Genomic DNA, 26,661 nt, shown 5'->3' with positions numbered 1-26,661 from the left:
CAAGAAATAATATTAGAGACAATTAAATTGATTGTGTTATTCAAAGAAAAGAATATATCTAATTTTGTTTCCACTTGGAAACTGCTTCTGGGTTTTGTGATGGAAAAAAATGAAACTTTTAATTTGCTGATTAGGCAGGTTTGCTGTTATAGAAATGGCTAATATATATCATTGTGTAAAAGTAAGAAGTTGAGGTTGTAATTTTATTATTATCTTCTACTGTGCTAAATGAGTAAGAAGTCAAAGCCTTTTTTTCTTTTACAAACCCTTCTTGCCCATACTTTCTCCTTTCCCCCCTTTTCTCCCAGTTTCCCATTGTGTCCATTTTCTTTGTTTTTTATGTTCTGAAAAACTAATAAAAAAAATTACACTACTCCAGGTGGTTAAGCAAAGACCAAATGGCCCTCCATTGGGGACATTACTATCATGCATTCCTTCAATATTTATGAGGTTGGAGTAAATGATGTCTAAGATCCTTTAACCCTTACTATGATTCTATGAATACCTTCTGGGATCTCTCAACCAGCAAAGGAAGTTTCCTCATATACATCAGGGAGATTTCACAAATACTCAAATTTGCTTGTAAATTAAAGAACATAACAGCCAAGCTTCTCTAATCTTGTTTCCATTTCCTGCAAGACTAAGCATGACATTAGCAGCATTTCACAAAAAGTGTGAAATAATACGTTGCTGGAATGAAGCTGATTTGCTTCGTTTAAAATGTATTGTTCCTGGTGCAATATTTGTTGCACAGTATACGGAAACTGCAAGTTAGGAAGGGATATATTTTTAAATAGATGGAAATACTCTTCACCATCTACCTGTAGATCTAGATCTCTTCAAAAATTTCTTCAAAAAGGTGGAGACGTAGCTTGCTGGCTAATTCATATTCACACTGCATGCCCCTTAGCTCCCGATCTATGACGTAGACCCTAAGTAGAACGAGCCATTCGGGAATCCTTCAATGAGACGTCAACTGTTGACGTCATAGAGGACGATTCCTCCCACCGGTTGTTTTGGAAACGGCTTCGCAAAGTGAAAGCCTCCCTGCTCATGCGCAGTACTCACATCTAGCCCCGTCCAGAGAGCCTTATGACAGTTGCGCATGCGCTTTCGTAAGGAGGAACTCCAAAGTCGTCTCGCTGCGGTCCTCCTGGGGAGGCTTTGAGTGAAATGAGTAGCGGGGCTGCCGGGACCTTAAGCGTCAATAAAACTGCGGAGTCTCCGGTTTCTGAAAGCGGCAATAAAAGGAGGGATTCACTTGGGTCCGCGTCCTCTTGTCCTATTTTTAAAGGTAGGAAATGCTGGTCTTTCCCTTTGCTTTCCTCCGTTAAGTTTCAATTCTCTTGCATGCTGATAGGGTCATTGCAAACATAGTATCCCTAGAGTAACGAGGGAGTAGTTTGCTTTGGAAGAAGAGCGGGCATGGTAATGGTGATTGGCAGTGAACCGCCTTCCTTGTGATCTATTGCCCAATAACTGAGACACATCAGAAGGAAGCAGAAGAAGCGAAGGTCCTGAGACAGCAAAGGTATTTGGACGAAATTCGGGCAATCTATTCTAACCCTTTATGTATTAAAAAAACAACAACAGTGGATTCTGAAAGGAATCAGAAAGGATAAAATAATAAATTGCCTGTGTCCTAGCTAAGAGCCTGGAATGGCCTCCGGAGGAAAGACCAACTCTGCATGATCTGTCAAGCAAATGGAAGTTATCAGTATTAGGCTAATTCAGTTGAATTTAGTTAGAGTTGGCTTATGGAAGGATGGCTTAAGAGGGGCTTTTACTGTCTGAAGGCATACTTACTTCTCTCTCTTGCCATTTTTGCCTGTTCTTGCTAGAACTTTTATTTTTGATGGTATTTTGCGGTTTGCACTGTTTTGTTTGATTGATTATCCTGTGGATGTTTTATTAAAAATTGCTGATTGTAACCTGCCAACCACAGTTATCGTGATGATGAGTACATTGCTGGGAGACTTAAAAAAACAAGTTAGGGATAGGCCATCATGGAGATAATTATTGTGGTGGCCAGGAGTCAAAAATAATTTGATGGCACATAGTCAGTCAGTCAATGAATGAAACATGCCCGGAGTCAACAACTCTTGTGCATTCCAAAGCATCTTTTTGCCTTTAAATCCAGGGATTGCATGGCCCCAAGACATATTATTATCTAAAATGGGATCCTTTCAGAAAATTATTGAGATCTGTCTAAAAACAGTTTTTCTGTGGATAGTTCTATTTTGCCTTAGTCTTTCCCCACTTGAGCTCATGCACACACAAAACCAAAGAAAATGTTTTTCCAGTGGGCAGCAAAGATGGCATTTTGATTAGCTAGTTGAGCTGAGTAACTGAGGGTTTCACAGAATTGGGGGTTTTTTGGACACATCAAAACAATTGACAAGAGTAAAATTAGCATTTCTTTTCTTTTTTTAAAATGTTCTGTTTACCTGTTTTATCCTTCACCCTAAATAGTACAATAAAATGTATAGGTTTCATATATATATTAAAAAATCTGTTCTCGGTAAACTAGCAAGGAAAGTCCTTTGACAAAGTTACTCTGTAAAATGGTCTGACTGTAGACATAATTTTGTGTATTTGCTTTAAGGTATAAAGCAATTGTGTTGCATGCAACTCTTTATACTCAAAAACTCAACAAATGTTTGAGTGCCTGTTGATAGAAGGAAGTTTACTTTGATAGCTCCTCAACTTTATGGAATTAAAATGGCTTTTGTAATGGCAGTACAAACTTGGACACTGATTTGTCTATAAAGCAAGATAAAAAAGCCTTAATAGCAATAGCACTTAGATTTATATACTGCTTTACAGCCCTCTTTATGCGGTTCACAGAGCCAGCATATCCCAACAATCTGGATCCTCATTTTATCGACCTTGGAAGGATGAAAGGCTGAGTCAACCTTGAGCCGGTGAGACTTGAACTGCCGAACTATTGACAGCCATTAGTAAGCAGAATTAGCCTGCAGTACTGCATTTTAACCACTGTGCCACCATGGCTCATATACTGCTACTTTGAAGGAATTTTCCTCCCTGTAGCTGTGGGGAAATTGTAAGGGAGAAAAACTACTATAAAAGAGGAAGGTGAACTACAGAGGAAGAAAAAAAAAATCTCAACCTACCCAGGTTTTTATATATCTCTAGTAATATAGAAATAGGTTATAATTCATCATTTTTCTTGTAGATGTTGGCGAAATATATTCCCGACTTCTGGACCACAGACCAGTTATTCAAGGAGAAATTCGTTATTTCATCAAAGAATTTGAAGTATGTTAGTTATTGTTTTGAAATGAAGTAGTATGGATTTGTGGAAGAATGTGATTTCGAATTAAAAAGCAAGGCTGCAGTAGTATATTATGTAAATTATAGGAGAGACTGACTTTTCATTTTTTTAAAAAATATGTAAAATATGCAGAAAAATGCTTTTTTAATATTAAATGCTCTTTCAAGGCATTTAAATATTAAATGCCCTTTCAAGGTATTTAAATATTAAATGTCCTTTCAAGGCATTTAAATATTTAATGCCCAAATTCAAACACATTATTGAACATAATTGCCACAAGATGGCAGCAAAACTTTAACAAGAATAAGAAGATAATGTATGAAATTCTGGTAGCTTTCTATCTGCCAGAGTGATTTTCTTTCAAGACTAGGTGATAAAATGAACAAATAAAATTATAAAAATGCTTATTGTTTAAATGTGATGTTTAAATCAAGAATAGTGCGGATGTATTAACATACAATGTGTGGGAATATTAATTGTGCAGTTACTGCATAAGCATATTTAATCAGTAATACGTTTCCCTGAGTACTGCTGAGATATTTCCAAATACTTATGTAGTCAACGGGAGTCTAAGAATTAAAAATCTAGATATTTTAATCTGTTTCACAATGAAAATGTGTATATGTCTGATTAGCTGTAAAAATCACTGAGTTCAATGAATTTTACTTTCCAGTAAGGGGGTATAGAATTTCAGTTTAGTTCTTTTTTAAGTGAAACTGGATTTGATGTTAATAAAATGTCAGCTTTTTTGTAGAATATTTAGAATTATCCCTTTCTTTTTTTCAAACAGGAAAAAAGGGGTCTCCGAGAATTGCGGGTTCTTGAAAACTTAAACAACACAATATTTGAGGCAAATGACAAGATTTTGCCAAAATGCGAAGAAGTAATGCATGGAAATCTAAATGAAATATTAAAGAGATGTAAGGGGAAATTTATATTCTTTTGTATTTAAAGAATACTGTTAAAATGTATAGATTCTCAAAACACCAACCTTTTGAAATTGGAAAAAAATGCATTTCTCTAGAGAGTTTTGTTGACGTGTAATGAACAGAGGTGGATTCTACTTACCTTTACTATCGGTTCGCAATGGGGCCGCCCATGCGTGCTTGCTTTGCTCATGCGTGCATGCTTCTGCCCATGCACAGAAGCTTCCTAATGATGTCGGGGTCGGTGGGCAGAGCCTCCCACCGGTTTTACTACCAGTTCTATAGAACTGGTCCAAACCGGGGGCAACCTACCACTAGTAATGACTAACCTGGTTTAGGGACTTGAGCCTGGCCAAGGCCTCCAATGGGAACACAGACTACCTTTGTGCTGAATTGCAACAGAGCTTTGCTGGTAGCATCTCACTTCAAAGAAAAATAAATGGACTTCTTTTCATTTGCAAAAAAAGTTAAATCAGAAGATGCTGGTTAAACTCTCCCCTGCTGTGTTATGTTCTGTTGCTGTGATTGCCATCTTTAAATGAGTTAAATTTGCCCATAAAATAGAGAATTTGATTTCATGATATCTGTTTGTTAGACATCTGCCTCTGAAATTAACTATTTGTTTTCCTATGATGATAAATTCCATTCGACAAATGGTGAACTGTGACTTTTTTCCACCAGATATTGAAACTGATCAGTAACTATCAATTAAGGACAGCTATAAAAAACAGGGTCTCCTTTGTTTCAAACTTGACTCTATATAACTGTATGACATATCCATGTAATTGTTTTTGGCCATAAGTTATACCCTGTTTCCCCAAAAATAGGACCCAACCAGAAAATAAGTCCTAGCATGATTTTTCAGGATGCTCATAATATAAGCCCTACCCCCAAAATAAGCCCCAGTTAAGATTGTCAGCCAGATGGCTGCATTTAGTACCGTATTTCCCCCAAAATAAGACCTAACCAGAAAATAAGCCCTAATGTGTCTTTTGGAGCAAAAATTAATATAAGACCAGGTCTTATTTTCGGGGAAACACGGTATGTGGTTTGTCCTCTCTTTTTTGAGTGGTGGTGGTGAAGGGTGAAATATTTTTCAATTTTCTGTCTAACTTGCAGCTCTGGAATTCCTTGATGGCTCCTCTCCAAGGACTAATAAGGCCTTGCCAGTTTAGTTACTAAGTTCAAACCAGGTTAGCCAGCTGCTACTATCACATCCCTTTATTTGTTTCAAATGCAAAGGCAAAATGCCTGTCAATAGCAATTTCTGGAATGTAAATTGAGAGAGTACAATTTTGTCCTGTTTCTGGGTTTCCACTTGCCAGCCAGCTGGCTCTCTTAAAACAGGATGTTTGATTAAGATAAGATTTTGCTCTAAGGTAGCACATAGTTATTTAAAAGTGTTGCGCTACCTTTACTCTATTATTTTTCAGCTTAAGATAAAGGTGAGAGATGTGTTCCAGACAATATATTTTCATATTTTCCAGGTTTCCGTTCATAGAGTAAAAGTGTTTAACCAAGTTCAATTAATGTTAGAGCTTATTTTCAATGTAAAGTAGCTAACACTTTCTGCTTGGGCTGTATTGTTATAAGCTACTTTTATAAGGGTTTAGAAATTATATTTAAACTAGGCTTAGCAAATCATAGAGATGTTTAGATTAGATTAGATTAGATTAGATTAGATTAGAAAGACCTATGAGTATATAGCACATTTTGAGTTAAAGTAGCGTGAGCAAAGCCAGTGTAGTTCTCACATTAAAAACGGATCTGTCCATTAAAAGTAGGAATGATGAGTTGCACAACTGTAAATAAACTTTATTTCAGTACAGGTAGCCAACCAGATGTTCCATACATTGCAGCAAACAGAACAGGAAGAAAGTCAGGTAAATGCTAATATTTCACATTTATAAACCAGCAACATTAAGCTTATTAAGGAAGAGGGAGGCAACTGGCTGGGGGAGGCACAAGGGACTTTAAATGGATTATTTTAGCCACAAAGGGGTATCTAATATTGGGGAGGGGAGGGTCATCCCTTCAAGACAGACCAGATTAAGAAAAGAAAGTCATGAATGTGAATACTGTACACTTTTTATTGCAATGTTACAATAAGTCTGAATGTGTTCCCCACCCTCCCCTTTTTTTGTGACAGGGAGGGTCCTATCTGAAATGCTTTCTCAAATTACACTTCTGCTCTAACTTCAGATTTATTTTATCTCACTGTTACCTTGGTTGTACAATATTTCTTCCTCCTGTTTCCTCAGGATTATTCCGTCTATCCATTAAACTAGTTCAACATTTATAAATGTGTACTGTGTACCTTCAAGCTTATTTCCCTTTTCTGTCCAGATGCATACTATTAAAGCTTTACACTGAAGCAATCTGTGATTTGGTCACTTCTTAATCTGGTGTGGCTTTCAACAGGATTATTTAGGAGTATATCAGTCAAAAGATATACATGTTTAACTTGCAAAATGGACATTTCATTCCCATCAGATTAAAATTGCATGTAAGAATGTGAATTAAATAACTCTGAGATTCACCAATTGTTCTGAAACAAATCTAGATGTTCTTTTAAAATTGTCAGGAAGATGAAAAGTATACCTTCTTCTGGATTAGCTACACCAGATGTAAAAAAAAAAAAAGTCATAGGCAAACCTGCAGTTTTAATTAGACTTTCATAGTTGCTTAAAAAATACCAAAGTTTTTATATCATCTCGGCTTCTATGTGGGTGGAAAGTTTTTCTAAGAATTTCGTTCACAGCCACAGAAAAGGGAAATCCCTGTTTTGCATGGAACAAAAAATACCCAACAGAATGGAAATGGAAATCTTTCCTGGTCAGTCAAAAACACTGAACATATTATGAGTACAGCTTTCTGAAATGAAAGCATTTCATACCTGTGGATCTTATTTCATGAAAGGCCAGATTATAAGAAAATGCAGCTTGCTAGAACCTCTCAGATGGCGGCACACTGTTGGTTTGTAATACACATTCTTAAACCTCAGCATTAGGAAAAACTATGCAAGAAGTTAATTCTATATTTTTCTTCTGTGCTTCCCTAAATTAGGAGTAGGCAGTCCTTTTTTTAAAAAAATTCAGCCCTAATAGAGGAGCACTGTAAGCAGATTGAAGCAAATTTCATATTTCTTATTTCTATGTAATTGATAAGGGCAAAATGCTGTCAGATGCAGTGCAAATATAACATTCTTAAATTTCCTAAGCGTGCTAAGAGGGAGAAAGTGTACTGCAAGTTTGCACATCTATCCTCTCCCCAGTCCACATATTTTCCTTCTCTTCTGATTTTGGAGCCAAACATCAAGGCACAACCTTGATCAGCCCAGTTTCTTATAGCTATGTTGCATACCAGCAGATGAACATTAAGATAAATTATGTTTGAGGAAAGAGCAGATGTCATAGGAAAAGCTGCTTTTCTTTTTTAACCAATGCTGAAGATTGGAATGTATTGCAGACTCTTGGTCTTCTCTATGATATTCACTCAGAAAGACATAAGGCCTCCTTTGCTGCAGGATACATTCTGTAGATTAAAAGTGTGCCAAAGAATGCTATGGCAAGTATTCATCCAGTGCAGTTCTCCTAATGCTTTGAGAACTATTTTGAGGGAGATTATACTCTGTCCATTATTGATTGCTCTCAGTTGTTTTTCTTTAAGTAAAATGTCTTAGACAATTTTATCTCTTTTTAGCTTACTATTAGACCAGGGCTGTCAAACTCGTGGCCCACAGGCCGGATGTGACACATGCTGGCCACACCCATGCCCGGTTTAGCAAACGGAGAAAATCACAATATGTCACATGATGCTGCCATGATGCCGCGAATTTTACACCCCTAGGTTAGACTATCAGGAAGTTACTCAGACCTTAGTCTTCTCCTGATTGGATTTCTGTAATGTGGTATATATGGGGCTGCTCTTGAAAACCATCTGGAAGCTGCAGTTGGCCCAAAATGGGGTAACATGGATGGATGTATCATAGTATATTGTGTCTCCTCAGCATTCTGAAATGCACCAGTTGACTCCCAAGTGCTGTTTATCACCTATAAATCCTTTCATGACATCAAGCCAGGCTACTTCAGGGACTGCCTGTTTCCACATTTCTATCCGCCTGATGAGGTCAGGTTGAATGGGCATGTTGTGGATCCCATCAATCACACAATGCCATCTTGAAGAACCCAGAGGCATGTCTTTTCTGTGGCAGCACATGATTGCATCCAATTTTATGACATTTATTGCCTTGATCATTAAATGAGAGATATCATGTGATCATGACTTGTGACCTCCCTTGCCTGTTTTCCTATTGACTTTACTTGCCAGAAGCCAGCTGGGAAGGCGATCACATGATCCTCAGGCACTGTAGTCAACATTAATGCAAAATTTATGCCAACCATCTGAATTATGTTCATGTAATTGAGAGGATACTGCAATGGTCATGTAAGGAGTAGGTTGTAAGCAGTGGTGGATTCAAATAATTTAACAACCGGTTTGCCCAGGGTCAGGTTGGCTGTCGTGGGTGGCATGGCCCATCTCCATCCTCGAGCTCTGCCGCACATGTGAGATGAACCTCCCATGATGGCCAACCTGACCCTGGGCAAACCAGTTCTTAAATTACCCCCACCCCCCCACCCCGCTATTAAAGGGGACCCTGGGCACTGCGCTGCAAGGAAGAAACAGGCAACAGAGCGGCTGGCACAAGGGAAGGAGGAGGAGCAGGGAGAAGAAAGAGGGAAAGCGTCCTTCTCTTTCCCTCACAAACCGGCTGAATCCCATCACTGGTTATAAGCCATATTTTTCAGCACCATCATAACTCCGAATAGTAGCTAAACAAATGGCTGTTAGTCAAGGACTATCTAATAATCTATCTTGTGTAGATCAAAATATAATTTCAAACGTTGAATAATAGGACAGCCATTGATCCAAACAGGTACAATGAGTGAACATGTATATGAGGAAATGTTTCAGAGACCACTATTCTGAATCTTTTCTTCTCAAATGGATATATGCCATCTCAAGGTTTTTACCTTGGCCTGGTTGGCTGCACTACTCCCTTTGGGGTTTTTGGGGGGAGGGGAGGCAATATAAAAACATCCCTTTTCAGCACTGCGTATGCCAATGTGGTAATGGCTGTGTAGAATCCCTAAGCTATATGTTCTTTTGTAGCACGGTGCCCAACTTTGGCAATTTAAAGACATGTGGACTTCAACCCCCAGAATTCCCCAGCCAGCCAGAATTCTGAAAGTTGAAGTCCATGGGTTTTAAAGTTGCCAAGGTTGGACATCCCTGCTCTATAGGAAATCAAGGAAGATACATATCTCATTTGAAAGGACTACCCTGATAAATAGCACAATGTCTGACACTGCTTCTGTCTAATCAGGATCTTGACACATCTTACCAGGTTGCCTGATTTTGTGCTATCATGTGTTGTATCCGTCCAACCTACAATTGATGCTTAGCACAAAGTTTGGTGATTGCCACTGCTGTTTGTACTACAGTTACTCTAATGATGTATTTTATGTAATTTTATTGCATTTTAAAATACTTTTATAATTGCTGTTCTTTATATTCTATCATTGTGGCCCAAAGGCCCTAGCAAAGATTTGATTGATTTTTCTTTTTTTCCTTTCTGTTTGTGAGTTTATCGATTGATTTATTGGTACAAACTACACATTTTCATAAAATAAGGAAAAATAACTTCTTTTAAACAGATATCCTCATTGCAATGTACAGTAAACTGTTTTATCTCTTCATTGCTAGATTCAACATTTATTACCTGCTTTTTCTCCTCAGCTTCAGACTGAGAAACTAAGAGCTGGTGAAGCCCAACGTATAGCTGACTGGGAGGAATTCATGAAGGAGCAGCACCGCCTGAAAACAATGGTCAATGAAGAGCATACAAAAGTTATGGAGCATCTTAAAGAACAATATGCAGCTTTGGAGAAGGACCTCCCAAAACAGGCTCTTTAAGAAACTCTTCTGGCATTTTCTGGCAGTTTTCAAGTTTCAGGATTTCCAGCACAGTATTACAATCTAGATAAAAATAACGGGGACCAAAACCAAAAGTGCTAAGTTGCAATTGAAATTGGTTCCTTGCACTGAGTGATTGTTTCAAACACACACACAAAAGGTTTGGTAGCAGCAATAACAGTATTGTACTTCAACAAAACCAGGTTAAGTGCACAGTTAAAGTCTATTTACAAAATGAATAATTAGGTATGCTTTTTTTTAGTCCTTTCAATGAGCTCTCCTGTTACTTTCCCTGAAGAATTCGCTTCAGTTGGAGGCAGGGAGGGGTCATAATTATGTGCAGACATACAGCAATGGCCTGACGTGTAGAGTTAATAACTGTAAAAGGCCACATAACTTGAGAGTATAATAGTCTGAAGTCCATGAATGAATTCTTTATGTTACTAAGGTTATCAGGATAAGTTTTAAAAACCCTGAGAAAGAAGTCATCATTGCACTGAATTTGTTCTGACTAGAGAGAATGGGAGGGTATTAGGTTGGCTGTCTTTGAGGTATGTATTTATCCTATTCGTATTCCTGTGTGTCATACAAAAAAATACTCTCGTATGTTTAATGGCCTGAAAAGCTCTGGAATAGGGTTGTGTAGTTTCAAAGGCAAAATGCAATATGTAGTATGCAGTGATGTGCCTATAATATCTTCAGGATCATCTCAGACTTTCTCAGGATCATGCTGCAGCTGCAAATGACACTCACATGAGTCTTAAGAAAAATCACTGCTTCTTTAACATGTTTCTTTACAGATGCTACTTTTGGCTCCACATGCACTTTGAAGCCTGTGTTGGCTTTGAATCCTCTGCAGCCTTTCACTGACAATATTTAACATTATAGGGGGTTGAGCCCTTTTGGTGAACACTGCAAATGAACAGTGTTCTTGCAGATCAAATTGTGTTTTACAAGTAAATAGTATTCTGGAGCATAATTAATTTGTGGGTGAACTCCATGATTTAATATGTATTAAATATCTGCATACTGTGAGCAAAGTTCATGATTTAGTTCTTTGCCATTTTATCTGTTTAAAAAAAGCAATAACAAGGTGAAAGTTGAAATAAGTTAGGCAAAAGGCAAGAAAATTGAGTGTTATTTTAACAGGCAGTCTATAAAATAGAGAAATGTAAAACAAAATTACGCATTATCTGTGTTGCAATTGCAATAAGCCAACAATAGGCTGCTTGTGTGAATGTATGGCTTAGTGTCAAGACTATCCTGACAGTCTGTTGATAATGTGATTAAAGTGAGTAGAGGAGATGGAATAAGTATTTCTGATTTCTTTCAATAACACTGAACTTCTGCCAAGCTGCTCTATCCACTACTGTATAGCTGACAAGCTTCATCAATCATCATCAGGTAGCTAGACTAAAACTCCATTTGCCAACATTGAGGTATGCTGGAATGTTGTTAACTCTCTCGTGACTTGTGAGAGGAGGGGGGCAATAGGTGACTTTAAAATATTTCTCTATTGGAGAAAGAAGAACTCCTAATGAAATCCCTATTCAGGGGAAAACAGTTTTTCATATCTGTGTAGCCCCATCTTGCTCGATGGAAGAGTAAATTAACAGAGTTCAAGGTTTATTACAAAAAGGTCTTTAACAGTTCTGGGTGCATTAATCCTCAAAGGACGTATTGATGCTCTTGCTACTATAGCATTTTGCCTTGGATATTGAATTTGGTTTTTATAACAGAATAAATTAAAGACATAGTAGCCCCAGAGCACCTCTTCCAATTTATAACTCTGAAAAAAAGGTGGTGGAGAAATGCCTATCAGACCTGGCACTGACATCTTTATTTGTCAGAAGACAAGAATGTCAAGAGCCTGGATAGCTCTGCAGACAAGGCACTGTAATTTAACACCAGATGTCTGCAATTAAAGTAAGTTCGAATCTTGCCAGGCTCAAGGCCTTCCATCCTTTCTAAGGTAGGTAAATTGAGGACCCAGTTTGTGGGGGCAATAAGCTGACTTTGTATAAAATATACAAAAGTATGAAGGCTATTGCTTAATGCACTGTAAGCCGCCCTGAGTCTCCGGAGAAGGGCGGCATATAAATCAAATTAAAAAATAAATTAAAAAAAAAAAAGAATGTCAGTTCTCACTTGCTTGGCATGGCAGAGTTAAGTCTTGTCCTTCCACTTCATGAGTCTTTATATATTTTCCATCTGTTACAGTACCTGTTTAGCAATAGCTCACAGCTTCACCTGAAAATTTCTTATTGAATCTTCACCTTCATCCCTCACCCGCATACTGTACTCTGTTCCACACTCTACTCTGTTCCATACATGTACTTTGAGGACCCGGTTTGTGAGGGCAATAAGCTGACTTTGTATAAAATAGAACACCGCTCAGGTACAGATCTGCCAATTTTTCAGACAGTACAGAGAACCCCACCCCACCCCTCCCATTCCCCGCTTTTTAGGAAAAACTTCAAAAGCCATACATGTTGCCTAATTATTAAACAGTACCTGGATCTGAATAATTTTTCACACAGAGCAAACAAAACTTCAAATAAATATTTAAAAGATTAGGAACGAATGAACCAGAGTAGATCAGTTTCATGTAATTGCCTACTTCCAGTGATCTAGTATGGATCTAGTTCCATTTTTTACTAGTACTCTGTAGGAAAAATTATCAGATTTTGTTTCTTTTTTTAAAATGCCAGTCTCCTCTTTAGTCCAATCCCTCCATTTCCATTATGTGAGCCTTTCTAATCATATTAAGTAGGTTAATGGCTCTATAATTAACAAGGTCTACATTGCAATGGAATAGCCGTACTCCCATCAGCATTTATAACAGAAATCTTTTTAATCTCTGTAAAAGACTCGTGGCCATGTAAATGCTGATGGGCAGAAGCTATCCAAGCATAGAATTTGAGATTGTGAGAAAATCCCTCCTAAAATTAACAACTTCTACTTTTTTATAAATATCTCAAAATAATTCCTTGCTGCTGAGATCATTTCTGGAAGTTTTCCTCCTAGACTTTGAGATCATCCATTTGACTTTTTCATGGTTTCCTAGAATCTGCAAAGAATCACTTGGGTTTTTTTTTTAAGTTTTATTGGATTTTTATTTTTAAATATACATCAATATCAATACATGAACAGTGTGGCCTCTGGGTATAATTCATTTTGATACAAGTAGTAGTAATAACAATAATAATAATAATAATAATAATAATAATAATAATAATAATAATAATACATAATTTATGTAATCCTAGTATTAATATACATATTTGTTTTAAAATAATTCAATATTTCAATGTTCCATTTTAATGCCAATGATATTATTTGAGCATACATAGTAATACCATCTTTCAGCCTCTAATCTTTCCATCTAGTTATTGTTTATATTTTATTATATAAAAATTATATGTGCTAATATTCCCCCTATTTCTTATTTCTACCTCTATTCTAGTTTATAATCAGGCCATCATTATATTAGGAAAAAAATATTTCCTTTCTATCCGTCATCTCTTGCCTGTTTTAATACTTTAATTCTTGTTTTTTAGCCTGCCTCCCATACTCCTCTGTTATATCTTTGCCTCTATCAACATCTGCATCTTCACCATTCAGTCTGAATATTTCTCCCATCTCTACCCACCTAAACTGCCAGATCTCCAGAGTGTCCACCCAAGCCCCTATCTCCCTTTCAAAAATATCTTCCATTTTATCCTATTACATTTTTCAATCTCTTAAAATACTTTTCCCTTGGTTTATTTCATCAGTCATTATTATCTTTATCGTCTTCTCCTTCTCCTTGTTTTATTGGCATCTTTTCCTCCATTCTTTTTGTTGTCTCCTCTCTTTCCTGGACTCTTTGATCTTCATTCATTATCAGTTGTAGGATATTTTCTATTTTCCCATTTATGCCTTGCACTAGGTTCTTCATCTCTCTGTGATTCTTGGTCATAGTATCCCTAATGCTTTTGAAACATCAATACCATTTCTTTTGAAATCTCACTCATTTCCCCCTGATGGAGCATCTTGTCATATTTTGGTAAGTCACACTCTTACTCATTAGTCCAAAGACAATATATTCAGGTCCAGTGTTGCTCCTCAGTAGTCCTGGCAGCTTTCCAAAAATCAAAAGTCACTTTACTTTGCTTAAAGGTCTTCCTTATTCTCACATTAGAGTCCAGTAATTATAAAGTAGATAGTTATAGAACACTGAGTATCACCACAGTCCTCTAGATGAATGTTATTTATTTCTCTTATCAGAAATTTTGCAGGCTTGTAGAGGTATGGTATATTTTCCATTCACCAGTAGATGGTGCCCTCAGTTTAGGTTTCAGTGTTGTTTTGAGTCTGACAAATCGATTAATCCAAATTTAATTCAGTTTATGGGAGCAAAGTCAGCTATTCAAGTAGATAGTTCCAGCATTTTATAATGCCTTTCCAGAACAACACCTACCCAGTTAAAAGTCCTGTTTTCTATGTTTTAAAAGGTCTTTAGCTTTTCTCACCTTAGTTCCTTTCTTTTGGGTCTAGAATTTTTCTCTCTGGTTATTCGCCACTTTAAAAAATAGTTCTAAGAGTCTCTTTTCCTGGATTTTCTTCTTTTTTTTTTTCTTTTAAAGTTAGGGTCTAAATAAAAAAGGAATCTTCTCACCCAGCTCCAGTCAGTGTTCACCTACACCGCTCCTGCACATTTCTTGTTGCCTTGGCTGTTCTAGCTTCATGGCAGCCATGATGACTGCCTCTTCTCGTCGTGGCTGAGAGGGAAGAAGCCCTGGGCCTAGCAGGAGAGTTGCAGCTCTCCACGACCTACAGGGCACCCCTCTTTACTTCACCACCCCTACAGGGTGGCTTTAGCTCCTTTCGGAGCCCTCCAACAGGGAGAACGCGGCGTGGGAGTGCGGAGACCTGCTCCTCACTTCTGATCTCGCCGCGACATCAACCGGCTTTAATCCAAATCACTTTTTAATATAGCTGAATACCAATAAATGTCCAACCCTTAATCTTAAAAATGTATTTAACAAATATATTTGTTCACTTTTTCCTCTCCCATCACTCCTGATAATTGACTTATTTATTTGTTCATTTAGTTTATATAGCTGCTCATCTTACATATTGAGTGACTCACAATTTAAAAAAAAACAATAAACAAATGCAAATAAGAAACATACAAATTACAGTAAAGCCATTATTAAAAACTATATTAAGAGAGAAAAACAGAGTTGAAAAATTATATGGCAGAAATTTGTCCCTTTAATTTGTAAAAAATAATAATATGAGAAATATTAACAAACCATTCCTGTGATGTTTATGTGGGGAAGGGAGAACAACCAAATGTAGTTATTCATCTATCCATTGAGCATGTTTCAACCTTGTTTGATTGACCTGGTGTTTTATTTTAACCCTACCCCATTTGAGCTAGAAGGTAGGCAAGCTCTGATGGTGATATAGATTTTTGTTTAGAGAGTTATTGTTTTGACCCAGAGTGTCATGGGTTGTGATGGTGGTTTTAATTTTTGTACCCTGTTCAGTCACTGCTGTGAGATAGGCAGGTCTACAGACCATAAATACATAAATAAAGCTTTTTTATTATTCTAAAACCTTGGGATTTCCTTCAGCATTCCAACACTTTTCTCTTGTTTCTCAAAAGAAACAACTTGATCAGATTACCAACTTCCTACTACTCACCAGCTGAGTTAATTATTAGAGGGAAATGAATGCTTGTACTTAGATGTCAAAATGGTATTCATTGAATATGTAAAATAAATTCCTGGTACATTATTGTTTGTTCCACACTTTACAAGAAATAAGACTATGACTAGGCTGATCTCAGACGGTTAAGCTGGGTCAGCCCTGATTAATTCTTGGAAAACTACCAGGAAATACCAGGGCTGTAGACTAGACTGGACTGGGAAAAGATCTTGAAAATAAGGCAGTGGAAAACCACTTCCATATTGTAAGAGCGGGAAAAAAACCCAACATGGGCAACATATAAGAAATTTCCAGGAATTGTGTTTGATCCAAAACTTCACTTTCATAAGGAAGCAAACCACTGATAGAACTGCTGCAGTTTGTTTCTCATCAACAGATGGCAGTAGAAGAATTTAACAAACTTTCAAAACGAGAGTGAGATTATTGCTACCTGTTTTTGACAACCCTATCTTCCAATGCTATTTATATATTAATCTGGTAGCCTGCACCATTTTCTTCAAAAATGTTTTTGCACCAACACGTTTGTGGTTACAACAATCCAGTGCAGTACCAAATTGTTTATCATGCTCAAGAAACAGGAGAATGCAGAAGCCCAGAGGAAGAGATCATAAGAAGGCAAATAGATTTGTCAATCAATTACTTCTGAACAATAAAACCAGTATAAAAATTAATTTTCTCTGAATACACAGACTGCAGTGAAGAGAGTCACTGGGATTAGTTCCACGCAAGATGCAAAGGTGAATGGGTACAACTTGCCTCACTTTAACAACCCAACTCTCTAAGGAATTGTCTGGTTTCTGTCCATTTTTGGGAAAAGCAGACCAAGAGAACATCTTTTAGGCCACTGGGAAGAGTTTGCAGTGCATCTAGAGCAGGGCTGAAATGCTCCCAAACCGCTAAGGAAGGTAAGTAGATTTCACCCCTGATCTAGGGGACAAAATTGTTCTGATCTCAGATCTGCCAACTGGGCAGATCTAACTGAAGTGAGCTAGACTTTACCTGGCATGATTATCCAGGGTGAATTTAAGTTTCTTGCTCCTGATGCATGGAAAAAGTCCTTTGTAATATCAACTTTACTTCTTATGGGTTACATCACCACTCCCTTTATGGAGGTGGCAGAGGCTGGGTGAGAGCAATGGTAAATGTATCCTGGAGGGAGACCACCAGCTTTAAAAGAGGTGGTGATGTACCCATGATGAAGAAACTATTGCTTCACCCAGCTAGTTTAAAGAACTATCAGCTAGTTTCTAAGTTGTCATTTTTAATTAAGCTTGTTGAGAAAGTGGTTGTGGTGTGGAAGATCTCAGAAGAAAGGACTCTGTGAAACTTTCTTAGTCAAGCTGTTATACCATGATCACACCGATCACTCTTGTTGATTACCTGTGATGAGACCAGAATGGGTGAAATATGACCACCTATTCTTCTTTGATCTATGAGAAACCTTCAACACCATTGATTGCAGTATCCTTCTAAACTTTCTCCAGGGATTCAAAGTGTAATATATGATGTTACAATGGTTCTACGCTTCCTCTGGGATTGGTTGTTGAGTCACTGATGGTGGGAGGTAGAGCAGTGGTGGGTTCCTCCCGGTTTGGCCCAGTTTCCCCGAGCCGGTAGCGGTGACGATATGACGCCAAAATACATGAGTAGATCAGTGTCTGCAAAAATAAATGGGTAGATCAATACAGCTCTGCAAGCTGTTAAAAGCCTGGTAGACCAGTACCTCTGCTAAATCCTAAATAATTGTCACATGACCGTCAAGCCATGCCCACAAAATAAGCCACGCCCACAGAACCGGTAGTAAAAAATTTTAGAACCCACTCCTGAGGTAGAGGTCAAGTCAGAAAGCCTTTCATTGTGAGGTCCTTAAGGGTTCAACTCTCCTACTATATATATCTATATATAGAGCCACTGGGAGAATTCATCCTTTGCTATAGGTTCAGATATCAACAGTGTATTTAAAAATTGAGCATCTCAATTCTAGATTGAACAAGATTCCTAGAGATTGTTAGGATCTGGTTGGGTGTACTCAATCCCCTAAACAGGGGTGAAATCTAAAAATTTTCGCTACCAGTTCTGTGGGTGTGGCTTAATTAGTGGGTGGGGCTTGTTGGTCAGGTGACTGGGTGGGCATGGCTTGTTGGTCAGGTGGGTGTGGCCAAGTCGACGTCACTTTGTTGTCCTTTTTTAACCTACAAAACACAACACAACACAACTGGCTCACCCACAAGGTAAAAGCAGCTGTGCTAGACCAAAATGGCCCCTGCAACAAGCAGGAACCTCACACAGCCACAAAAAGCCCAAAAAACCAACTTTCACACTTTACACACACAAAATTCCACATACAGCTTTGTGAGATTTTGTGTGTTTGTATAGTTAGAGTGAAACACTACAGAAACACACAAAATCTCAGAAACCTGCACAAATATTATTTTATTTTTATTTTTATTTTTATATAAAAGCAGCTAAATTTAAAACTTCCTAAACTTTAAATGGCTAGGTCTAAAAAAAGAACTAAAAAAAACCCTAATTAACTATTTCTTTTAAAGCTCCCAAAGGGGGGGAAAACTTGCAGGCAGGCAGGCAGGCAGATAGAGCTGCTCACCGATGAGCTTGATTGCAGGCAGGGAGATTCAGTTGCTTTTTGATGCAATGGATTGCAGGGATTACAGAAAGCAAAGCAAGGCAGGCGTTGTGACCAGCAGCTAAGGTAAGCAAGCTGGAGGCTGGGAGGGGAAGGGATTTTTGCTACTGGTTCTCCGAACTGCCCGCCGCCATCGCTACCTACTCGCTCGAGCCGGTCCGAACCGGGAGCATTTCACCCCTGCCCCTAAAGATGGAGTAGATGTGAGTTCAGAGGCTACAGCTTCTGATGCATGGTCACCAAATCCAGTGATATTTCATCATTGGTTCTTGACAGGTTGAACGCCATCATTTAAAACAGATTTGCAATCCTAGGGCTCTTCTGGATTTAAAGTTCCCACTCAATGGAGGGGTGGCAGCTATGGACCAAAATGACCTTATAGAGCTCCACTGTCAAGACCCTTACAACTGGCAATGATCGAGGAAGTAAGAAATACACAGATTCCAAGTAAGATATTTTAACTACTACAGAATCTTTGATATTATGAGTCTTCATCTCTCATTTATAATGAATTAAGGAGAAATCTCTGACCGATATGAAAAAATGAAACATTTCTTGCCATCTGGACTATTTGTCATTTGTGAATATGTTGTCAACTCACTTTCCTGAGCAGCCTCTTGATTATTATTGTTTATTCTCTCTTCCACTTTCTCATCCATTTTGTGCTCTGGTTACAACCTTTCACGGACCAGTAGTCTTAATATGCATAATCAAATATGCTTTGGTAACTTCTGGATTGAAAAATTGCAATGCATTCTCCACGTGTCTGCTTTAGAAGATCATTTGGAAGGTAAGTTAGTGCAGAAAACAGCAGTTCAGTTAGGTTGTCCACATAATGCCACTCCTCTCAGAGCTGCACTATTTAATAGGTACAAGTCAAAGTGTTGGTTATGGTTTTATAGCCCTATCTGAGGGATTGCCTGTTCCCAGTGGTATCTGACCTCACACAGGTCTTATGGGGAGGAGGTCCCTATTCTAGGAAAATATTGTCAGGGCTTCCGAATGTTGTTCCCCATTTCTCCCTGCCCCCATCAGAGTGTCCTCTATCATTTCAAGCTACCGGTATTAAAACTTGGCTGATCCAGGAAGGGAACTTTAGGGAGTGACATGCAGATGCTCTCCCTGCTCCTGTAGTGTTTTGCAGGTACATCAATATGTAGATTGATAATGTCAACTTTTTAAACCATTTTAATCTGTGTTACAATGAAGAAATATTCACCACTTAAAGGTCAGGCTTTTTCTATCACTGGACTGTCAAACTCATCCAGCATTTTTTTTTTCTTTTCTTTTTAACTGCTTGCTCATATTACATTACACTTAACTGAATAATATCTTTGTTTTATCTGAGCAGCCCAGGAATTTCTTTTAAAAAAATTGTTTTTAATACTGTAGGTAGAAGTGCTGGCTGAATCTATTCTAGGATCATTTAGGTTTCTGAAATACCTGTGGATCATTTTTTTTTTCTTCAAATACTCTGGCTGATCTTTAGGGTTAGTTTACTTGGCATAAATGGTTGGTGTGCTAACGAAGTTATCTAACAAAAATGAGGCAATTAAACTATTAAAAATCCACAATTACTCTTGCAACTGAATAGTGTTTCCTTCGAACTATCTAGGTAAGGGGTGTCAAATTCGTGAGGACACGTAATTACTTGACATATCACAACTTTTTCCCCCTTCACTAAAACAGGGGTGGGCATGGCCAACGCGTGACGCATCTGGCCCACAGGCCACAAGTTTGACACCCCTGATCTAGGTTCACAAATAGTACTATAAATTTGCATTCTTATAACTGTCATTCAAATATTCTTAATCATCCAAATTGTTATTCTTAAATTTCAGAATCTTGGTTCTGAATCACATAGAAACAATGTATTATCTGCCAGAAGCATTTTCTGATTGTAGATAATCTTGTTTTATGTAAATAATTTTTTCAATGGCTATCATAATAGGTTTTGTTTGGGAGTCCTTTTTTTCTCCTTTTTCTTTTCTTTATCTGAAAACAGGAAAAAGAAAAAGAATGCTTTCAGTCACGTGATCTATTTGTCTGAGCCAAAATCTTATCTACATAAAGTCTGATTTAGCTGCAGGGATTTAGACAAAATGTCCTCACAGTCCTTGTTTCTTTTGAAATCACATATATGTGCTTTGTTTAAAAACAATTTAGGGAATAAATTGAAATTGTTTAAAAACATTGCTGGCCCTGTCTAGGAACAATCCAACACTCACATCATTTCCTAAAAAAATACAGTGTTGGAAAGCAATTATCTATTCACTAAGTAAGCCAAAACAACAGTTCCTGATGTTCTTCAGAAATATTTCAACTTCCCCAAGAATCCGGAAAAAATAGTTTCATGAGATGGCGCTATGAATGAAAGTATGATATTTTGGTTTGTTCATCAAAGGCTAATAAATTACTACGGATTTGGCACTGGTGCAGAAATGTTCAGTTGGATATGGATAAGAAACAGCTAAGTGCACATTTCTTTTAGTACATGGACAAAACTTTGGCATTTGCTTGTACCTTAAGGGGAGAAAAATGGATTGACCAAGAACTATATAAACTATCTTCCATTTTTATCTTAATAATATAAAATTATCCATTAAAATAACATTATAATCTAAAGAAAAATAGCTAAGATAAATTCCAAATTAGAAAACAAATGCTTTTATTGTTCTTTTCTAACAATACAACAGTACAATTCTCAGTTAATGTTTTTAAGTAGTTTATTCCAAAAACCTCTTTTCCAAAAAATTTCACATGAAACTCAAGATATATTAGATTTTGGCTTAGCATGGCTTAGTTTGAATCTGGTATCTATGGTTTATAACCTGTATCTGAGCATTTAGGCTAATGATTGAACCATGTCACGGGAGGCTATTAAAATCATGTCTTTATGTGGCAAGTACCCAGGTAACATTGCATATTGGTTATTAGTTTTTTAGAATGCATCTTTTATAATTTGAGCAAACATTGTCCTAAATAGTTAATTTATTGAGCATTGAAAGTATGTGCTGACTATATGGGCAATTCTATTTAAAGATAAGCAGCAAATAAAGTTCTGAATGAGTTGCTCTGTTTCCTTATTGTCAGTTTCTAATATCTATTTATATTTATAGGGCATTATGTTTACTGAGCTGATCATTTGTTAACAGTAGTTTGGATTAAAAAGTACATTTTATTGTATTATCCAATCATCATTTCCCCAATCAAAAGCAATTACATTTTTGTTGTGCTGCTATACACATAATATTGGAACATTTTTTTAAAAAGGAGTTTGCTACTCATCACTTTGAGATTGTGTTGTTTTCCAAATGCTTTCAATGTTCTCCAATTCTTAAATGACTTTGAACTAATGAAATATTTTTGTTGTTGTTTATCCAAATAGTTATGCAATTCAACATTCTAACCTCATACAAAATCTATGAGTAAACACTGGAAACACTACAAGCTGTACCTTGGGCTAGTGGTTTCAGACTATCTAATGTCAATGAGCCCTGTTCTACAAGTATATTTTGCACATCTGTCATAACCTCTTCCTCCATGATCATAATAAAAAGAAATTATTATAGGGCCATGATGGCAAACCTATGGCATGTGTGCCAGAGGTGGCATGCAGCGCCCTCTCTGTGGACACGCGAGCCGTCACCCCAGTTCAGCTCTGCCACATATGCACACATGCCTCCCACCAGCCAGCTGAACTTTGGGTCTATGCCATACATGTGCAGGGGATGGGTGCATGGGGGTGGGCATGTGGGAGGGGCCACGCACCCATGTGCGGGGCAAGCACATGAGGGGGTCGTGTGTGCATGCGGGGAGCGTGTGCAGGGGGCACTTGTGTATGCGCAGGGGGTGGGCACGGGTGGGGGTCCTGCGTGTGCATGCGCACTGGGGACACATACAGGGAGCCATGCGTGCATGCACGGGGGCATGTGTGGGGGCATGCACATGCATGTGCTGGGGTGGGACACATGTGCGGGGCATGCACATTGCATTTTGAGAGTTCAGGCATTCTTTGAGGAAGAGGTGCTATAGATAATAGGGACCTGAGTATGAGAAAATATCTCAGACAAGCTTCTCCCTAGTTCTCACAAAGATAAAATCAGGGGAAGCACATCAGATTTGCAAGATTCTGTTCCTGTGACAACTATAATAAAAGTAATCCTGAGTTTATTTATTTATTTATTTATTGGTTCGATTTATATGCCGCCCTTCTCCGGAGACTCAGGGCGACTTACAATGCGTTAAGCAATAGCCTTCATACTTTTGTATATACCTGCTTAGTAGAGCTTTCGGGGGCCCCCTAAGCGGTGTTCTTTTTTATACAAAGTCAGCTTATTGCCCCCACAAACCGGGTCCTCATTTTACCTACCTCGGAAGGATGGAAGGCTGAGTCAACCTTGAGTTAAATGGTATTGGTTTCTTAGTCTGGCCTACTTTGTTGGCTGATAATTATATTGTGGCAAAAGGTTCTAGGAGTCATTAAACATTGGCGCAATTTGTCAGAATGCATTTTTGAAGCACACCCTATTTTCAATAGGATCAAAATCCCTTATCCTCCCTCATCATTAGCTATGCCATCTGGGCAGGTGGGAAGCTGTATGTCCAGAGTGCTGCTTATACATTTGAGCAAGGGAATTTGATTTGATCCCCCATTGCTCGTCGACTTGTTGATGTGAATCCATGTATTCCACAATCTCAAAGGCAGTTTAAAAACCCTACTGCAGACCTTGGAGCGGGCCGGGGGAGAGGGTTGTTTCTCTGAAACTCAATCTTTTCCATTTCTTTTTAAAGAATCCAACCGTTCAGCCTCATGATTGAGGACATGTTGAAAGAAACTACAGTTTGAGACCGTCAGGGTAAATAAGGAATGTCAAAATTCAGAAGGCTACGTTGTTTAACCCAAAGGCAGCAGAGAACAGAAATGAATAGAGCAAGGTGAAGGAGTGCTTACAGGGAAATGTCTCACGGGTGAAGACACAAAGACGGCTGTAATCCTCTCTGCCATTTTCTCCATCGTACTACAATCATACTTTCTGGTGAAAGAGGAAGCCAACCACAGTCATGAGCCAATATAGTCCCTAAAGGAAGTTTCATATTCTCAGGGCAAAGGTGGCAGCTTGTAACAACTGTCAACAGTTTGTTTCAAACTAGGCCATACAGGGGGGAAAAAAGGGGGGGGAGGAAGAACTGAATGCTTAAGAACACCCAACATACCCAAATATAATTAAGCACAGTAAGCTGGCTCAGTTTTGGAGTTTTCTGTTTTTGAGATTCCTTTGCAGGAATGCGTAGGACATACAAGACAGTGAACCAAGCCAACCAGATGGGCTGCTGTCTGCTAATTGGACAAGGCCAGCCCCCATATCCGGTCACCGGATGACAGATATTACTTTTAAAAACTGCTACCTCCAAATGAACCCCTGGCTTGAAGAGCCATTTATATCTTTGAAAACTCTTTAAAAAGTGTATTAATCTTCTTTGTTTTTCCGTATCATCTCAGTATTATAATTCTATCCCAGCTAACGTGCCACAAAGAAGAGGGGGTCAACTTATTCTCCAAAGCACCTGAAGGCAGGACAAAAAAACAATGGATGGAAAGCAATCAAGGAGAGAAGCAACCTGGAATTAAGGAAAAACTTCCTAACAGTGAGAACAATTAACCAGTGGAACAGCTTTTGCCTTCAGAAGTTGTGGGTGCTTCATCACTGGAGGTTTTTAAGAAGAGTCTGGACAGCCAATTGCCTGAAATAGTACAGAGTCTCCTGCTTGAGGGAGCAGAAGGGAGTAGAAGGTTGGCCTAGACGACCTCCAAGGTCCCTTTCAGCTCTATTCTGAATTCGAATTCGAATAACAATGTTGATCTTATGCATTTTAGTACCTTCGGTCACTAGCCAGACACCAACTCCCACAAAAAAAATGTTACATATAGTTCAGGTGTGTATTTCTAAAGTTGAGTTAATCAGATGTCTGCTTTTCCTAACTGTAATTTTTTTAAAAAAAATTCTCACCTCGCTTTTACAAAATCATGTCCATCCAGTTATATTTTTCTAAGTTTTCTCTTCTCTGTTAAATCTATTTATCTTTTCTTCTTATATTTGTTTTCAATTCTCATTTTCTTTACAGCAGGATCTTAAAACTGACAGGAAAGCCATTTTCTATTTCCTCTAGTGATATTTCATAGGCACTCAGTATGCCAAGCAAGGTCTGTTATGTACTGAGCAGGTTCCCCAGGTTGGGCCCCCTGTTGGAACGGATAGTAGGGTAATGCTTTGTGATTGGTTAACCACGCTGACAGCCGGTATATAAGAGCTGTCAGCGACTGTTCGAGTTGAGTTCTGAGTTCTGAGGAGATCGTTCAGAGTCTCCTGTTCAAGTTAATAAAGAAGTTACCTCAGAGGTTAATGTCCTGTGAAGAGACTATTTGTCAGTATTTATTAAGGTCATCTTTTCAAGTATCACTCAGAAGCTAGACCATATAATGTAGATCAGCGGTGCCCAACCTTTCCAGCTTTGTTGACTGGCAGGGGCGAGGAGAGGACATGGTTCCGCGTGAGCAGCAGGTGAGTGAGCAGGTCCATTTACGTGAGCGGCAGGCGCATGCACCTGCCGCTCGCACCAATGGAGCTGCTTGCACACTTGCCAACTGTTCATGCAAGTGGATATGCACGCACGCACTTGCCCACTATTTCTGCGGCCCACTTCTGAACATGCCCTGGCCTAGTACTGAGCTACGGCCCAGGAATTGGGGATCCCTGATGTAGATGATCCAACTAGAGGTTATATTTAAATGAAGAATAGGAAATCATATCTAATTTTATTGCTTGTTGGTTCAGAGACTTCATTTCCTTTAAGAGTCCTGTGGAAAAATCAGGTGGAACAACAGCTGATGACTTCTTCCTATCGGTCCACTATAGAAAGTGTTCTCACATACTGTATAACAGTATGGTACGCTGGTTTAACAGCCACGGACAGGAAGGCACTACAGAGAGTGATTAATTTGGCACAAGAAACCATTGGTTGTCCCCTAACACCACTGGATGCCATCGCCAGGTCTTGCTGCTTTAGCAGAGTAAGGAAGATACTTAGGGATGATTCACACCCTGGCCAGTGTTTCTTTTCACTTTTACCATCGGGCAGAGGATACAGAAGTATAGCCAGCTGGACAAACAGGTTTAAAAACAGCTTCTACCTATGGGCTGTTAGACTCCTAAACACAATATATTGTATTCTTGTATGGACTGCACCTGTAGAGGCTGAACCAATTTCATTGTATACATGATGTACAATGACAATAAAGGCTTTGAACTTTTCACCCTAAAATCTCTAATGATAGTCAAAAGAAGAGTCCAGTCAAAGACAAAAAAAGGCTTATTGTTTATTCAGTTGGGAATAAGGTCAAGTACATTTCAAACTTCCATTGGAAAATGTCAAGGTATCTCCATGTGCAGCAAAGAATTCTTGAATTTGAAAGGGAACTTAGACTAATACTTCTCTTATCTTTGTAAGATTAAAACGTTATATTTGTCAGTTTTTTAACCCTTCAGAAAATGAAGAAGATAAAGAAAAACTTCACATTTTCAAATAAGAAAGTATCTTTCCAATTAATAGTTGTAGTAAGAATTAGTGTTCTGAATTACCTCAGGCCCTGAACTCCATCTCCTTGCAAATGTCCAGGGATAAATATAACACCAATAAGAGATACTTTCACTTATGTGTTTTCCAAGGATTAATTCTGCATGCCATTGCTATATTAAGTCCTGTGGAAATATAATATTTCATATGTGTGTATGTTTTTAAGTTCAAAAATAGACTACTATAATTTCCAAGCTATGGTAAAGGATTAGGAGAATCGCAAAAGAATCTAGTCTTTTTCAAAAGTTTTAGGCTGTCTGAAGAAGGTACCATTATAAGCAGTGATCTTTGCAGAGATTGGGGCAGGAGAGAGAATGAATAAATCAAAAGATATACTATCATTAAGAGAAAACTGCTGGAAAATGTTACAATAGTTCTTGAATAAATTTAATAATAGGAGGTTTCAGTCTGATATTGATATACATCCATTATGTATTTGAAATATAAATATTATCTCTCTTTACTCA

The 26,661-nt window shown here is 38.1% G+C and overlaps 1 protein-coding gene and 1 long non-coding RNA gene across 2 annotated transcripts; one reads left to right on the top strand and one right to left on the bottom strand.

The window, feature by feature from the left end:
- Positions 1 to 1,030: 1,030 nt before the first annotated feature.
- BLOC1S5 (biogenesis of lysosomal organelles complex 1 subunit 5) lies at positions 1,031 to 11,507 on the top strand. The gene is made up of 5 exons (XM_034429115.3): positions 1,031 to 1,294; positions 3,197 to 3,279; positions 4,086 to 4,215; positions 6,046 to 6,104; positions 10,021 to 11,507. Exons 1-5 carry the CDS (start codon positions 1,174 to 1,176, stop codon positions 10,195 to 10,197), a joined length of 570 nt encoding a protein of 189 aa, XP_034285006.2. The 5' UTR covers positions 1,031 to 1,173; the 3' UTR covers positions 10,198 to 11,507.
- A 7,493-nt stretch (positions 11,508 to 19,000) lies between these two features.
- Positions 19,001 to 24,839, bottom strand: LOC117672469 (uncharacterized). The gene is made up of 3 exons (XR_015733275.1): positions 24,571 to 24,839; positions 23,514 to 23,595; positions 19,001 to 20,554 (listed from the first exon to the last, which is right to left on the bottom strand). It is a non-coding gene; the product is annotated as an uncharacterized LOC117672469 (long non-coding RNA).
- Positions 24,840 to 26,661: the final 1,822 nt, after the last annotated feature.

Source organism: Pantherophis guttatus, chromosome 3, assembly GCF_059756535.1.
Source record: "Pantherophis guttatus breed Tessera chromosome 3, ASM5975653v1, whole genome shotgun sequence".
Taxonomy (NCBI): Eukaryota; Metazoa; Chordata; class Lepidosauria; order Squamata; family Colubridae; genus Pantherophis; species Pantherophis guttatus.
Note: the sequence above shows the minus strand (reverse complement) of the source record. Positions and strands in the feature narration are given on the sequence as shown.

Excerpts from the sequence above, each read along its gene's own strand:
- BLOC1S5 (XM_034429115.3), top strand. The coding sequence starts at position 1,174 with ATGAGTAGCGGGGCTGCCGGGACCTTAAGCGTCAATAAAACTGCGGAG. Across the intron at positions 1,295-3,196 it reads CTCTTGTCCTATTTTTAAAG|ATGTTGGCGAAATATATTCC; the intron begins GTAGGAAATGCT and ends TTTTTCTTGTAG. Across the intron at positions 4,216-6,045 it reads AAATGAAATATTAAAGAGAT|TACAGGTAGCCAACCAGATG; the intron begins GTAAGGGGAAAT and ends ACTTTATTTCAG.